General features: G+C 35.6%; 1 protein-coding gene across 1 annotated transcript in view; it reads right to left on the bottom strand.

Moving 5' to 3' along the window:
* Positions 1-734: 734 nt before the first annotated feature.
* ndst3 (N-deacetylase/N-sulfotransferase (heparan glucosaminyl) 3) overlaps positions 735-16,829 on the bottom strand; it is a 63,897-nt gene continuing 47,802 nt past the window's right edge. The window contains exons 7-14 of the mRNA XM_039692562.2: positions 14,964-15,146; positions 13,381-13,477; positions 12,691-12,814; positions 10,764-10,938; positions 8,847-9,017; positions 8,620-8,729; positions 4,198-4,300; positions 735-2,020 (exon numbers count right to left, since the gene is read on the bottom strand). Of these exons, the coding sequence (XP_039548496.1) occupies positions 1,901-2,020; positions 4,198-4,300; positions 8,620-8,729; positions 8,847-9,017; positions 10,764-10,938; positions 12,691-12,814; positions 13,381-13,477; positions 14,964-15,146 (1,083 nt within the window). The 3' untranslated portion in view covers positions 735-1,900. The remainder of the gene's footprint in view (positions 2,021-4,197; positions 4,301-8,619; positions 8,730-8,846; positions 9,018-10,763; positions 10,939-12,690; positions 12,815-13,380; positions 13,478-14,963; positions 15,147-16,829) is intronic.

Below are 16,829 nucleotides of genomic sequence, written 5' to 3'. Positions count from 1 at the left end.
GATGTTTTCTGGGCACACTTTAGGCCCCTTAGTGCCAATTGGACAGTTTAAATGCCACAGCCTACCTGAGCATTGTTTCCGACCATGTCCATCCCTTTATGGTCACCATATACCCGTCCTCTGATGGCTAATTCAAGCAGGACAATGCACCGTCACAAAGCTCGAATCATTTCAAATTGATTTTTTGAACATGACAATGACTGTACTAAAATGGCCCCCACAGTCACCAGATCTCAACCCAATAGAGCATCTTTGGGATGTGGTGGAATGGGAGCTTCGTGCCCTGGATGTGCATCCCACAAATCTCCATCAACTGCAAGATGCTATCCTATCAATATGGGCCAACATTTCTAAAGAATACATTCAGGACCTTGTTGAATCAATGACACATAGAGTTAAGGCAGTCAAACACAGTATTAGTATGGTGTTCCTAATAATCCTTTAGGTGAGTGTATATTTTCCTGAGTAAACTAGGCCTACAGAAGACTTTGATATGACATTAAGAATAATGTTTTACACATCAGATCTTACCCGTAATCTCAGTTGTAAAGGTCATGACCTACCTAATCCGTTAGTTAACTGGGTTTACCAGGCCTATGAAGTGTTTGTGAGGGTCCCATTATTTAAGTGACCACTAGAGGGAGGTATTTTATTAAAAACAAGATCACTATAGCCTAGCACAAAAGGTTTTGTCATAAAAACAAAACAACAACAAAAAAGAATTGCCTGAGATGTCTTGGACAATTGTAAGTCCCTAGAGTTATGTTTATTTGAAAGGGCACCTTTATGGTTTTGAGTATACTGTAACCTAACAATGTGATGACAAATAGACACATTCAAGTAATATATAAAAATAAATAAATAAATAAATATATATAAAATAATAGACAAATGATATCTAATATATTTCATGTATGTTTTCCAGGTATACCGTGCACAAATAGAGACTGAACTTTGCGAGGACTGTTTTACAGAAACATGAATCTCTCCAGTGTTTATTGAATATATAGTTATTTACATATTTCTCAAAGCACTTTCTCTCCGTATTGAGGCAAATTGTTTTTAAAAATAAAAGTCACACTTCAAATTCATCAGCCAACCAGTTGCAGTCCAGTGGGCAGGACTAAGGCTACCTGGCTACAGACATATGCCTAGACACACACGCACACGCACACGCACACACACACACGCACACACACACACACACACACACACACACACACACACACACACACACACACACACACACACACACACACACACACAAAGACTAAAATGATATTCTCTCTTCAGGCCATTGTTTATAATATATCACCAGTAACTGGCACATGGACTGAGACATTGACATCACAATGACATCACTTCATTGACCAGTTTAAAGCTGACACAGCAAACTTGACTGTGCTCTTTATTTTTTCAATATTGATTCTTAACATTTTGCATCTTCACTTTGATTGGCTGATAGATTGATTGACTGATATATTTGCAAGAGTGAGGATATGAACAGTGGTTGTGCAGTTTTAAATTTCATGATGACGTATAAAATCTAAAGCCATACCTTTATATCCAGTGTCTGATGGGGGGACAGTAAATATAAGAGGAAGTCTCTTATTTCAGTAACACAGTCTTTATGCAGTCTCTGTTTGGCTGCATCCGAAGTTCAAGGGTCACAGTAACATCACCGTATCTCACTGACAAAATCTGACCTTTTGCAACAAAAATGTCATGTTGCCATGGACACATCGTACGGCTTTGTTTGGATTTCCAGAGGCACCAATGATTGGTGAGTTGAATTTTTGACCTTTGCTTTGCAAGCTTTCAGGTAGGTGGCATTGAGTACTGTTCAAGTGTCTGGTTTCCTTTGAGGGTCGAACCTTGAGGAGTGGTGGTCTGGTTAGGGCTACCTGACCTTCTGTAGTTCCTCTCGGAGCCAGGCTGGTAGCGGCTGTCCCAGTCTGTGTAGCAGCTTAGATAATTCAATGTTCTGATCCCTGTAGAATCTGGAGAGAAACGCTCTTGACTAAAAAAAAGAAAGAAGAAAAGACAAGACAAGAGTGAACAGAAAACATTTTTTAGTGAGCAGAGCAGCTACAGACTTGGTTTAGAATATAGGGGTGAAACAGGACACATTTTCGGTATGGGTTTTATGGTTTGGCAAACATCTGTAGCGAACATGTGCTGTGTTATACTATGATACATTATAGCACATTTCACACGTACAGTCTTTACTGTTAAAGGAGTAGTTCACTTTAAAAAAAAAAACTTGTGCTGATAATTTACTCACCCCCATGTCATTCAAGATATCCATGTCTTTCTTTCTTCAGTCGAAAAAATTAAGGTTTTTGATGAAAACATTCCAGGATTTTCTCCATGTAATGGACTTCAATGGGAACCAAATGGTTCATGGGCCAAAAGACATTTTCAGTACAAACTGCAAACTGTTCAAAGGGCTTTAAACGATTCCAGACGATGAATAAGGGTCTTATCAAGCGAAACGATCGCTCATTTAAAAAAAAAACAACAACACAGTTTAAGTTTTATAAGCTAAAATGGTCGCCTTGCTCTGTTCTGTGACGCGCGTTCGTGACTCTCCTGTTCGAATTCGTTTATCAAAATGAACGACTCTTTTTTGTGTCATTTAGTTCATTTAACGAACAAAATGAACGAGTTGACTCGGGAAAAGAACGAGTTTGAATAGGAGAGTCATGAACGCGCATCACAGAACATAGTAAGGCGACCATTTGAGCTTATAAAACTTAAACTTTTTTTTTTTTTTTAAATGAGCAATCGTTTCGCTTCATAAGATTCATCATCGATTGATTCATCGTCTGAAATCGTTTAAAGCCCTTTGAACAGTTTGCAGGTTGGACTGAAAGTGTCTTTTAAAGCAATCGTTATATCTAATGTTAAAAACTTGTAAGCTTTTGTTATTTAATTTATTTAAAAACCCCTAATAATATGTGCAATATGAACCATGTCCTTAATATTTACACTGTTCTTAACCTTCAAATGGCCTTCGTTTCCTGTTTACACTTCTGGGCTTCGGGGTCTATACGACCCCAACAATTGATTGAGTAATAACAAAAAATATACATTTTTAATCATACAAATAATATATAATTTTTTTCGTTTACTTCGTATCTATTCATTAATGCTGTGTTTTTGGAGATATAAAGTACTTTTGTATCCAACTATCCATATACCACACAATTCTTCAACTACACCATTAGGTTTAGCATGAGCATATGAAATATTATTTTTTTATGATACATTGCATTTATGCTATAGTACTAGGCCTTCATTTCTGTGTAAAAAAATGCAGATTTATGCTGGGGGTTTTTTTGACACATGAAGAAAATATATTTAGTTTTTTTCACATTTCCCATTCATTTCAATATGTGGTCATATTGACCCTGAAGACCAGAAGTGTAAACATTTTTTTTTTTACATACCTTCAGAACAACCGAATCAAGCCCAGTTTTTTTTGTGTGTGTGTATAGATAGATAATGTATGAAAAGTCACAAAATCTTATTATACTGAGATGAAGGGAACCTTTTTTTTATTAAGTAAAAGTCGATTAGGGTCGTATAGACCCCATGACCCGATTGAGGGCTACAGAGATCACACAATTTAAATTGTCATTATTTACTCATCCTTGTGTCATTACAAACCTTTGACTTTTGTTCTTCTGTGAAACACAAAGAAAGATGTTTTGAGAAGTTTTGTCCGTACAGTGAAAGTCAATAGGGTCCAGTGTTGTTTTGGACTGACTTTCACTGTATAGGAAAAAATCAACAGTTGAAAATTCTTCAGAATATCTTCTTTTGTGTTCTGCAGAAGACAGAAAGTCGTACAGGGTTGGAATAACACGAGGTGGGTGAATGTAAATTTTGTAACTGTTTTTGTGTGTGTGTGTGTGTGTAAGTGAAAACAGTGAGAAGGAAATGGAGAAATATGAAGCGAGAGTGAGTTGTTCTGTTGGTTTCAGTTATTTAGTACATGTGCTTCAGACATGTTAGCTGTTGCAAAATTGAACAGTCAGCGGTCAGTGTGTTCTCTCTCTCTCTCTCTCTCTCTCTCTCTCTCTCTCTATGACCCATATCTCTCAATGATAGCATGCCTCTATAATGCAGCTCTAATCATAAAAAATGAACGGCTCCATTTTGCTCAGAGTCTTCTGTTGTTAGGTGGTATACCTCAGAGTCCATGGGTGGGTACTTGCGGCCTTTGCTCTTTCCCAAACATTTAGTCCTGCCGCCTTCCAACAGCTGACACCAAAAGCCCTTCTGAGGATCAAACCTGTCAACAGATAGAGAACTCATTACGATCTTAGAGGCTTCTTTCCTCAAAAAACATTTCTACTTTGCATATACATTGAAATATATACTGTGCATATTATATGGCTCTTATTTCTTTCTCAATGAGAAAATGGTGAAAATCTGGAAAATGGAGAAAATCTGGAAAACTCCAGAATGTGTGTCCCCTCACACACAAACAGCGGTCTGACTGACAGATGTCTGCTGTAACCGACATGGTCTGGTTTTATAAGCATTCAGAAACACATCAGTGATCTCTAACAGCCCTCAGCAAAATGTGATATAAAATATGTGTAAGTGTGTGTATTGGCTCTTTTACAAAGCAGTAAGTGGAGTGTTATTTTAAAACATGAACTGCATGTCACACTTGGCGCTATGTATTTGTGTTTCACTCGCTCACTGTCTTTCTCTGTCTGTCTTTCTTTCTCTCTCTCTCTCTCCCTTTTTGGTCTCACTTACTCATTTTCCTTTTTTGTTGCTCAAAAATGTTCTTTGTTTAGTTTCAGTCCCAGAAAATACAAAGAGAATAAAGAAAATATAAGTCACTTTTATATCCCCAGGCATTAATGTATTTTGAAACTAAGAGATTTTTTTCGCTTTATGAAACTTTTTACCATGCTCTATTTTTTTTAAATAGGTAAAAGCATAGAATTTAAATGCCTATATAAAATCATCTTAAGTTCAGATTATGCAATCAGAGCTGAATTGGGAGAGTATGCATTATTCAGTAAATGTAGATTCTTTATGGATAATTTATTTAAAAATAACCAGACAAACATCATTTGGATTCTTTGTGTGATGGAATTAACAATCAGCAGTGCCTGTGGCTAAAATATTACATGTTTTACACACTTTACACATTAATGATTACAAAAAAATTTAGGAACAATTGAAACCACACGCAAAAAAAGCATTTCTCTGTGCTGCCTTAAAAATGTGTTAAGAAGTCCTATTTCATCTTAACACAACTATAATTATATTATTATTATTTCATAAAAAAAAAAGTATGAATAAAGGTGTTTATGGTGTTAGAACAGGTTTTGAGAATGACACAACTGGCATTGCTCTCTCAAGGATCCGGCGTGTTGACGAGAGTGACGAAAGGCTGTAAAGGAAAGGCTGTGTGGAAAACCCTTATATGGAGATAGTTTGGCCGTGTTTTATGCAAATAATTAACCTTGTGCCTTATTTTAAAATACAATAACATTAACATTATAATGAGATTAAGAAAAAAAAATCATGTGTGTACAGACGTTTTGAATTATGCAGAGATTTTTCGTGAGAAGTTCTCCATACGTAATAATCCACACAATTATTAGAGAATGAGACCCATTGTTTGTTTCCCATGCATTTTGATATGAAAAATTGTGCAAATGTTATTTAATTGTGTGTATTTAGAATGAATAAAATCCTAGCTTTTACATTTTCCAAAAGAAATTAATTTCCATCAAAGAATGTTATGAAACACAATACATATTATGAGATGTGGTTTGGGAAAAATGACAGGACTCTTTTGTAATGCTTGTACATTAACTGTTGGACATTCTTAGTGGACAAATTAAACCAATGAGTGTGAAAAGTATGCTTTAATAGGGTTTATTTTAAAATTCAACAAGGCCAAAAATAACCAAGAAACACCCATAAAAGAGATGAAAGCGGGAGTGATATGTGACATATGAAAAACAGAGTATGATTGTTGAAAGACAGAGAGTGAAACAAAATATGAAACGAAGAAAGCAAAGCCACAGAAAGAAGTGATAGTAAATGAAAGTGACAGAAAACAAGAAAAAGTAGAAATAGGCATGATGAGAGAAAGAATGAAAAGAAAGAGATGTATGAAGAGATGAAGTCAGAGAAACTCAAACACAGGGAGGTTATTAATAAAAGCCAAAGATTGATGGAGCTGTCTGTGGTAGAGAACACATGCAGGGACTCACAGAACATTTAACACACAAAGACACACAAACACACACACAAGAGAGAGAGAGGACTGAAAAGGACTACACATGACTCGTGTAATCCTGAGTTTAATCTTTCGGCCTATCAATAATACCATTGATCACAATGCATTATCACATGCAGCGCCTTTTCTTTCCTTTCATTTTAGGTCAGGACACACTAACAAATATTCTTCAAGACAATTATGGCATGCATTACTTTAAAGGAAAGGCTTTGTATTTAGGGACTTTTGACATATTTTTCTCTTCCAAAGTTGAAATGAGTAAATGTAATTTCAGTAAATATATTAAAATACAATATGAATTATTCACATGATTCAAAATTAACATTTTACCACACTTGCTAATGGTGGGTGGACAAAGAAAATGTATCTTCCACAAACATTTCTCACTGGCCAGGTATTTCTTTTTTTAAAGATTTATTTTTGGCTTTTTTATAACCATGTATTTCACATTTTTAATAATAATAATAATAATAATATATATATATATATATATATATATATATATATATATATATGCCTTCATTTCACTCAGTGAAAAATCATTAATTTTGTGGTTTAATGTGAGGAATATTTCACATAGTTGTTACCATATGGTGTTATGGAAAAAAGAAAAAAAAAACACTTAAGGTATAAGATGAACTTTTCTGGTAAATGTTATTAGAAGATAAGTTGTGAAAACTGTTTTCTTTTAGACCTTTATAACTCTAAAATCGATTTTATAGATTTTATAAATAATTAAAATACGGGGCAGTCGTGGCCTAATGGTTAGAGAGTCATACTTGTAACCCCAAGGTCACAGGTTTGATTCTCAATACTGGCACAAAACAACTGAGGTGCCGCAGTAATTGGTTGCCCACTTCTCCAGGTGTGTGTGTCCACGGCTTGTAGTGTGTGTTCACAGCAAGAGTTGGATCTTCCTTACAGTTCAAACATGCATGAATGTGTGAATTTTGAAATATTATTGATGAGAAGGTGTGGTCTGACAGGTGCATTTTCAGCCATTTAGAAGCATTGTTTGACATTGAATAACACTTTTGCAAATTGTTGCATTGTACATTTACACACCATTCCCTCCTCTCCTCACTCACTCCTCTTATGTTTTCAGAATTGTGAGAATGCACATGACACTTTAAAAGCAATTTAACACAGAGAAAGTGTCAGATGCCTAATGAGCAGTGTTTAATTGGAGAGGCCAGATGAAGTTAATCCTCCTCCTCTCATGCGGTGCTAATGGCTACAGCCAAATTATCACAATTAATCTCATTCAGGCAGTTTAGATTATACAGGCATCAACTGCTGAGAACACGGATCTGTCAACTCATTTTATCAGCTGATTCTCAATCACATGGGACTAGGGACAGCATGGATGGCAGGCTTACTCCTGTATCGTATCTCTGGATAAGCCTGTGTCCATCTGTGTGCGTACAAGTATGTGTATGGTCTCGTTTGCATATCCGATTGGGGACCAAATGTTCCCAGAAAGATAATAAAACCTAAAAAAAAAAAAAAAAAACCTACATTGTCTGGACCTACATCACAGAGCTGCATAAAGTAACTGTTTAAAATAATACTCGCAATTTATTCAATAGGTTTTGTACTTAACAATGAAAAAACAACAACTATGCAAATTAATTTATTCAATTGGACATTATAACCATTTCATTAATGTTTAGTGTTCAACAAATTCAACAAGCGTAATATTACCAATGAGTGAAACATCGTCATTGATTGAAATGGTAATGCAAACACCAGTGGCTAAAATATCTTACATCTATAAAGTGTGGGGAAATTTAATTTATCATTAAATTATTAGAGATTAACATTTTCGCATTTGCATTTCCTGTGCCTTATTCAGTTTGAGATTTTGATTTTATCCACTATCATTCAAAAGTTTGGGATCAGTATTTTTTTTTAAAGAAATTAATACTTTTATTCAGCAGGGATGAATTAAATTGATCAAAAGTGTCAGTAAAGACATTGAAAATAAAAAGAAATGTTTCTTGAGCACCAAATCAGCAGATTATAATGATTTCTGAAGGATTATGTGACACTGAAGACTGGAGTAATTACTGTTTAAAATTCAGCTTTACCATCACAGGAATAGATTATTTCAAAATAAATTAAAGTAGAAAAGTTCATTTAAATTGTAATAATATTTTAAAATGTTATTGTTTTTTTTTACTGTATATAGCAAATAAATGCAGTCTTGGAGAGCTTAAACATAATTAAAAACGTTCAGACTTGGGGTTAAAGTTAGTATACAGTAATTTTTAAAAATCACTGGGATGTCCCCACTTGAAATAAAACATATGGTATGTGTTTATGTGTGTGAGTCTTACGTGAGTGCCTGGGAGTAGTTGTAATAAGGAGTGACACCCAGAAATTTCTGAAGCTCGTCCATCACTTTAGCTGGGTCATTCCTCAGTTGCTGTCCATCTATAATCATTAGCTGCAGGAAAAGACAGGAAGAGATAGACAGAAGCAAAGGATTCAGAAAAATGTCCAATAAAAGTCCTGAACTCAGCAAGGGATGGTCCAGAGTTGACCACTGCCAGATGTGTGTTACCTGGTTTGAAGGGTAGTATGTGAGCCATCTCTCCAGGTGTGTGGCGTAGAGTCCAGGTACGAGACAGCGGTTTTGGAGAGAGCGCAGCTCAGGTGGAGCGAGCTGGTCTGCTGAAATCACTTCATAGAAACTGAACTGCAATGCTGCTGGGTCTTCATGAGCCCTCTGATGCTGCCAGTGAGATTAAAACTACTTTAAAAACCAAAAACAACTGTACAATGACTTAAATATCAGTATTTATTCTGATTCTGACAGGTCAATCAGTTGGTCAAATATTATATTGTCGTCTGCCTTGTTGTTAGGACAATGATTTTATTTATTTATTTTATCATCTGAAGATGATCTGTAACTAAATTAATCCAATGAACTCAAAATAATATTTATTTGTTAAGTAGTCATGTAACAAGTGAGATAATGTTCAGGGCTTAGATGGTATTTAATCTGAATGAATGTTTCTTTAATACAGGATACAATATTGCAATACTTTTTTTTTCCCATGTGCTTGTTGTGTTCAGTATAGCAGCTTCAAGCTGTGCCCTCCTGTGCATGCTGTTGATGACATTTCTACCTCACACAATCTCTAACTTGCGTTTACACCCGGTGATATTCTCAGTCACACTTACACATATACAATCTCTCCACAATATCACACATGAACATGTGCATGATTGATCCCTATGCACATCCACCGAGAACGGGTACACAACCCTGAGTGATTTCATGGATATACACTGTATATTTATACTACTTTTCACCTAAAGACTGAAAAGGTGTACTAAAGTATAAGAAAATATGAGGTGTTGAGACTCTGCTTTTGGCTTTTTTCAGCTTAATGGATGATTTAAAAAAAAAAATTATATAGATTATTTTGTACAACTCATGTCAACTCGTTTCTTTTCGAAAAATCTTCTCTCCTAAAGTTTACACGCACACGACTTTCCGATTTACGTTAATATTTTTAATAAATTACTATATAAGATGATAATAGTATATTTAAAATAATATAAGACATGTTTTATGTAATTCCTTTATGGAATAATAAATGGCTTTAGTTTATTTTGATGCATTTATTAATCTGCATTTTAGTAATTCTTTACAGTATTTTCATTCTCATTCTCATGTACCTATCCTTTACCTATCACATTAATGTTTTATGCATTCTGACGTATTTGTTTGACAGCTTGACTTTTCACAGCAGCTGATATTGAAAAGCAGAATGATTTATGTCTTAACAATGATTTTAGACATAAATGACTGCTCCATTACTCTGGATATTGCACTAAAGGTGTTTACATGACCCAGATGTAACCCACCCTGTCTACTATTGAAAAGATTACTTTTAGATTTTTAAATGTTAAGTCTCTTACTGTATGCTCGAACAATTTTCTGACCAAAACAGTAAAAATAGTAATACTGTGAAATATTATAACAATTTAAAATGAATATTTTCTAATAATATGCTGCAAAGCTGATTTTTTTTAAGTATAATTAGTTTTTAGTGTCACAGTGTCACATGATCAATCCTTCTAATGTGCTGATGTGATGCTCAAGAAACATTTCTTATTATTATCAACAATGTTGAAAACATTTGTTTAATATGTTTGTTGAAAACTGTGATACATTTTTGAATAGATGAATAGAAAGAACAACAAATACAGTATTTGAAATAGAAATCTTCTCTACCATTATAAATGTCTTTATAATCACTTTTGATTTCAAGTCCCCCCCCCCCCCCTTTTTTCCCCCTCAGAGCCCAAACTTTTGTATGGTAGTGTACATGATCGGATTTGTGTGCATGTAAACATGATCAATTCCATTGATTTTCTTTTACTGTACAAGCAGTCTCTTTAATCCACCCACGGAACTCTGATTGGACAATTGTACTAGTCTTTGCTTTGTTATTGGTCAGTGTCGTACCTGGTACCAGCTGTACGCCCTGTCTGAAGGGTTGATCAGCAGAGTAAGGATCTTGGCTTTAGGCAGGAGAGCAGCGGCTCGTTTGGGCGTCTCCTCAGAAGGAAAGTAATTTGCACTTTTCTCAAACAGGAAATCTGTGCTGACATTAGAGGGTATGGGAAAGAACTCCATGTACCTTTGAGAAGAGAGGTGTATTGAGTTAGAGAATACTCATACAAAGACAAATGCACACATAAACACAAGCTTCATTTACGGTGGGACATTTTGCCAAATTTAGATTTTGTCCCCTCCACTTTTTGAAATAGCTTGAAGCGAGAATATATCAGGGCCAACGACAAATAAGAGTTTCCAAGACAAAGAAAAAGCAAAATATTTTAGTTATTAATATCTATAAATCTAGTAAGAAGATATTTCCCGAACAAATTGAATACATATATGAATTTGTTATTACTATGGCCACAAATTAATTAAGTTGACCCCCCCCCCCCTCCCATAATTTATAACCCACAATTGTGAGTTTATATGTAAGCAATAAGGTACGAGAGGCTGTGCTGTATCGTGAATAAGTAACGGCTGCAGGGCGTTGTTAGGCACGACACGAAGCGGAGTGAATTCGCTGTCTCTCATCAGACACCAGGACAAACTAAAAGGTGGATCATTCAGGAATCTGTTCAGACCCGCACGTAACATAGCTACTGATCCCATATTTTTCTCCTGTGGAGCTTCTGACAGTTCCGTAGAAGTCACGGATAAGTGCGTTGAGTTCCGTCTTGGTGATTTGTTTAAAATCTATGCTGCAACCCTTTTCACTACACCAGTCACCGAAGCATTTCACTGCCCATTGGGTTTGCTGCACGGCAACACTGATGATAGTGGCATTAGCTAGCTTTATGGTTAGCTAGTCTATGATGAGCCATAATTTAGTAATGGATAACGTCATACTGCAAATTGTAAAACATACATTTTCAATATAACAGGCCAAGGAGAGATGATACATCTCATTGCTATAACTGTCACGCGCTATTAAAGAAATACTTCAGTCAAAAGTTAAAAAGACAGTCAGTCGACTACACTGTAACAACGTAACATAGTTATTCCTAGCTAATTACGCTTCACTCTCTGCTTATTTAACAGCAGCAAAACTGGACATGATAGTCACAAATTTTGTCATGCTTATTTGAGTTAAGAGAACAGATGGGGATGTTCTTTTAATAGTTATTCAAGCGATGTATGTCTCGTGACCAACTCAATGAGTGTTGCCAACAGGGATGGTGTCGAGTGCCCTCTGGTGGACAAACTATACAACTCCAACACTCATGACATTGGTTCAAGCGTGTTTCGACCGTTTTTTATTTTTGAAATATTCATTTATCGGCAATTATAACTGCCGATACTGATAGTTTGGAAAATGCCTAATATCGACCGATAATATCGGCCTGCCGATATATCGGTCTGGCTCTAATTCGTATTTGTAGAAGTCTCTGCAAATTGTTCCTCAAACCACTTATCCATCGTCATGCCACCTAGTAAATCGAAATTTACTTTAAACATTTTAGCCTTTTTAATTATTTTGTTCTATGTTTAGCCTATGTTGATACAGTATGTCTGGTTGCTAAGGGCGCAGTGATAAATAGAACCGTTGGGTGAAGCGGTCATAGCCCTGTTTTATCGTGAATAAAGCACAGCTATTGACCAATCAGAATCAAGGATTGGAACTAACCGTTTTATAAATATTTTTAAAAATGTAAAATTATTAAATGTAAAACATGTAAAATGATGTGTGTATTATCTCATTAATATTCATGAGCTACATCTTCACCATTTTGTGACATCATAACCATAGTGCATTCTCAGCCAAAAACACCTTTAACAAAGTGAAACCCATGCACAAAAGTGTCTGAAGCACAAGTACATGTTTCACACCCACCAGTCGATGCCTTTGTGATAGTTGTTGGTGTTGAAAAACTGAACTTCCTCGAATGTTTTCACGCTGGGGAAGTTGCTGGAGATGAAGGGATGCATGATCAGGAAGAGGTAGAGTGCTGTCGTGCCTGGTGAGAGAGAGAAAGAGATGAAGGGAGAAAGGAGGAGGGCAGAAGACGACGGAAAAAAGAGGGGAAGTAAATCAACGTGCCCTTCCCCTGCTAATGATGAAATTACATGTGCAGCTGATAGCGCTGAAGAGAAACATTTCGGGCCAGGAGATTCAGCCCACAGACCAAGAAACTAAGAGACATGGGATCAATACCCCATTTACCTTATGGATTTTTTTTCTGAGAGTGTGTTGCGAGTTTGTGATACAGCAGGAAAGAAGATGAGTGCAGAGAGGAGAAGTGTTTAACAAGACAGTGTCTTGACACCAATCAAAATCTTACAGCCCCAAAACAGCGCTCTGTCTTCCCCTTGTTCTACCCTCAGCCCTCTGGGGATGTGTCTGTGTTGTTCTCCTCTAGAGCTCAACGCCCGTGGTTGCACTTTTATCATTTCTAGCACCACAAGGTGAGATATGAAGCAGGATCAAGGGGAACAGCGAAGCGAGGAGATACGTGCACATTTGAAGCCTTGGGAAAGGAAAGACGGAAGAAACACGCTCTCGTAACAGGAGTAACAGAATTACCTGTTTTCTGAGGTCCGACCACCATGAACTTGGGCAGCCTGTCGCAGGTCTTCTCTTTGGACCAGATGTCCTTATGTCGTTTATCGTCACATGGGTTCTAAAAAAAACAACATCATAAATGGGATCAGGCATAAAGTTCAATCAAATCAATATATTATCTTTTAGACAGAGGACAGGTTATTGTCTGTAGCTCGATGCCTGTACAGTATATAGATCATCCTTGAGATCATATGACGATATTCTAAAAACCTATTCGGATGGAATTCGCTTTCAGGACATACAGTGTGTCTGTACTGTAATTGATATTGCAGCATTTTAATAAGCAATTTATGTCGAGAACAGGACAATATGAAATTCACTTGAAATCTTTTTTGTAGTTTTAGTCAAGGCTGTAACACCTATAAGCAGCATCTTTTAAATATAAAAAACAAAATTTCAAAAAAACCACAGAAAAATGCTTGAGAAAAAGAAGCTAAAATTGTACAAAACCCCCATAAATCCAAGTGTCGTCCCTGTGAGAAGTTGTAGAGTGCAACTGTTAATTTTCTGGTGGCTTGTCATTGGTCAGTGTGCACTTGAGACTTGGAGTGCTTGATGTACAGCGATAGTTACATATCTACAGGCCACAGAGAGTAGGCTTTTTACCAACCTTTTTTCCACCATGTCACTTTGCAAAGGACTGCTTTTCCCTGTGGTAACTTCTTGAGGACATTTTATGTAAGGTAAAAGATACTGTATTTAAGAAGTCTAAAAAATAACGATTTTTAAATGTTTTTGAAACAAGTCTCTTATGCTCAACATGGCTGGTTTTACTAACAAAAACAAAAAAACACAAACATATACACTGTGAAAAAATATTTTCCTGATTTGTAATCACAACATTATTTCTTTTGTCAAATCAACTTAAATAATTTAAGTAGTTTCTGATGATTAAATCAATCACCTTCATTGTATTAACTCAATTTTCTCAGTTTCAATGAACTTAAATTTTTAAGGCAGCCAGGTTACTTCATTTTTTAAGTTAAACCAACAATATTTTTTTACAGTGTACAAACAGTAATATTTTTTATTTTTTTATAAACAGAAATGTTCCTACAATTGAAAATGCATGTGTTCTATTTTACTGTATTACACTGTAAAACATTTTTGTTGGTTTAACTTAAAATTTTAAAGCAACCCAGGTTACTTACTTTTTTAAGTTCATTGAACTGAAAAAAGGGAGTTAATACAATGAAGTAGATTAATTTAACCATCAGAAACTCAAAATAATAAGTTATCTCAACTAAATAAATTATTATAAAGTTGATTTGACAAAAGAAAATATGTTGTGATAACAAATCTTGAAAATATTTTTTACAGTGTATAAATGCATTTTTTTTTAAATAATTGATGGCAAAGCTGAATTTTCTGCAGTCTTCAGTTTCACATTATCCTTTAGAAATCCTTCTAATATTCTGATCCAATATTCAAATATCATTTATAACCAGTTCTAATTAAACTAGGAAAACCCATGGAGTGTTAATCGTAAATAAAAGTTAATTCAAATATTTTAATTAAACAGTTTCTGTCTTTCTATGACTGACCTGCCATAGCGGGTGCCTCTGCTCCGGAAAGAGTGTGAAGTACTTGTGTGCGAGCTGCAGGGGTGGAAGTGTGTGCAGCCTCAGGTTGGTCCAGCATTTCAGGAAGTTAGCCAAATTGTTGAATGTATATAATCCCAAGCGGTCATTCCCATAGTTGGAGAGATGAGTCATAAATATACTGATCTACAGAGAGGAAACAAGAGAGAAGCTTTTCATTCACCCATCATAAGTAAATCATTAAAAATGTAATTAGTAAACATTTAAGCTATAATGACAAATGTGAACGTGATGACCTCAGTTGTAATATCCCAGTGTTTCCTGTGGGTAGCAGTATTGTGTATATTAATGTTCAGGTCTTAAACCTTTGCTCCTCCTTTATCCTAACACCTTTTCTCATAACAGCATAAGATGAGAGAGAAAACCATTTAAATACAAACCAACCCACATTTGCCCATTTGTGCATGATTTTATTTGTCAAACATGTGTTGTAAACAGCCCAGCAGATGTTGAGGTGATGTTGATCATTTGGTTTGCTGGCATTGTTTGATAAAGGCTAAATGTTGCCTAGCAACCCTATAAACTTCACTAGGGTGTGCTGATTTCCTGTGTCAGCCCCTTTATGGGGTGGTTCACGGCACCCCTGGGGCACATTCAATTACTGCAGGCCGATCAGCGGCCTTTCATATGAGGTAAGCCCAGCGGATGCGTCCACTTCATGTGGAGTGGAGCTGTAATTCTGATGTAATCCACTAGAGTAAGGTCATTCGCGGACAGTGTCTGTGGAGATTAGGATCAATACAATTAACAAGGGTCTGCTGAAAGTAGAGAAAAGATGAGAGGAGTGAGGGGGGAAAGACAAGAGAAAAAGGAAGAGTGGAGAAGTTTTATTGGGTCTCTATGCTTGACTGGTTTAGTAGGTTGCGTTGCAAGAGGAGAGGAGAGGGAATATGTGGCCTAGTTTAAAACACACACACTCCCAGTAATGCCAGGCAGGGCCGTCGCTAAAATACACCGACCCAGGGCAAAGGTTTTATGGGTGGTTCCCCTTCCCCTATCGCCCAGGTGCAATGAGATAGAGGTCCTTTTAGGGGGACCCCTCATCACATTCCCAGTTGTACCTCCTCAATGACGGCCCTGAAACAAGGCATCCTCCACTTCTGCGATAAAATCACATAAAATTATACAGATAATCAGCTTAATTGATATTTGTTTTAGAGCTACTCATACGCAATCAGTCCTTACTACTACTACTACTAATATACACTACCACTCAAGGTTTGGTGTCAGACAAGAACACTTTAATTGATCAAAATTGATAAATGCGTTCTTATAACAAAACAATGTATTATATTCATCGAATATTCCTGGGAAAAAAAGTATAATTTGTAAAAACATGGAAATATTATCATCATTGATACTAATAAGAAAGGTTTCTTGAGCAGCAAATAGTATATCAAGATCATGTGACATTGAAGACTAAAGTAATGATGCTGAAAATTCAGCTTTTACATCACAGGAACAAATTACATTTTAACATATTTTAAAAAATTACATTTTAACATATTTTAATAAACAGTTACAGTAAATTGTAATAATGCATAAATTTAAAAGTTGTAAACATGCAATACTGTAAACAATACTATTATTAATATGAATGTCAATTAAATACTGTATATTTAAAATAGGGCTGTCAAGCGATTAATCGCGATTAATCGCATCCAAAATAAAAGTTTGTGTTTACATAATATATGTGGGTGGACTGTGTATAATTATTTTGTATATATATAAATACACACACATGCATGTATATTTAAGAAAAAAATATTATTTATATAAAATATACATTATATATAAATCTATATACAG

Source organism: Pimephales promelas, chromosome 6 (genome assembly GCF_988280905.1).
Source record: "Pimephales promelas chromosome 6, fPimPro1.hap1.1, whole genome shotgun sequence".
Taxonomy (NCBI): Eukaryota; Metazoa; Chordata; class Actinopteri; order Cypriniformes; family Leuciscidae; genus Pimephales; species Pimephales promelas.
This window is presented reverse-complemented; position numbering and strand designations above follow the sequence as displayed.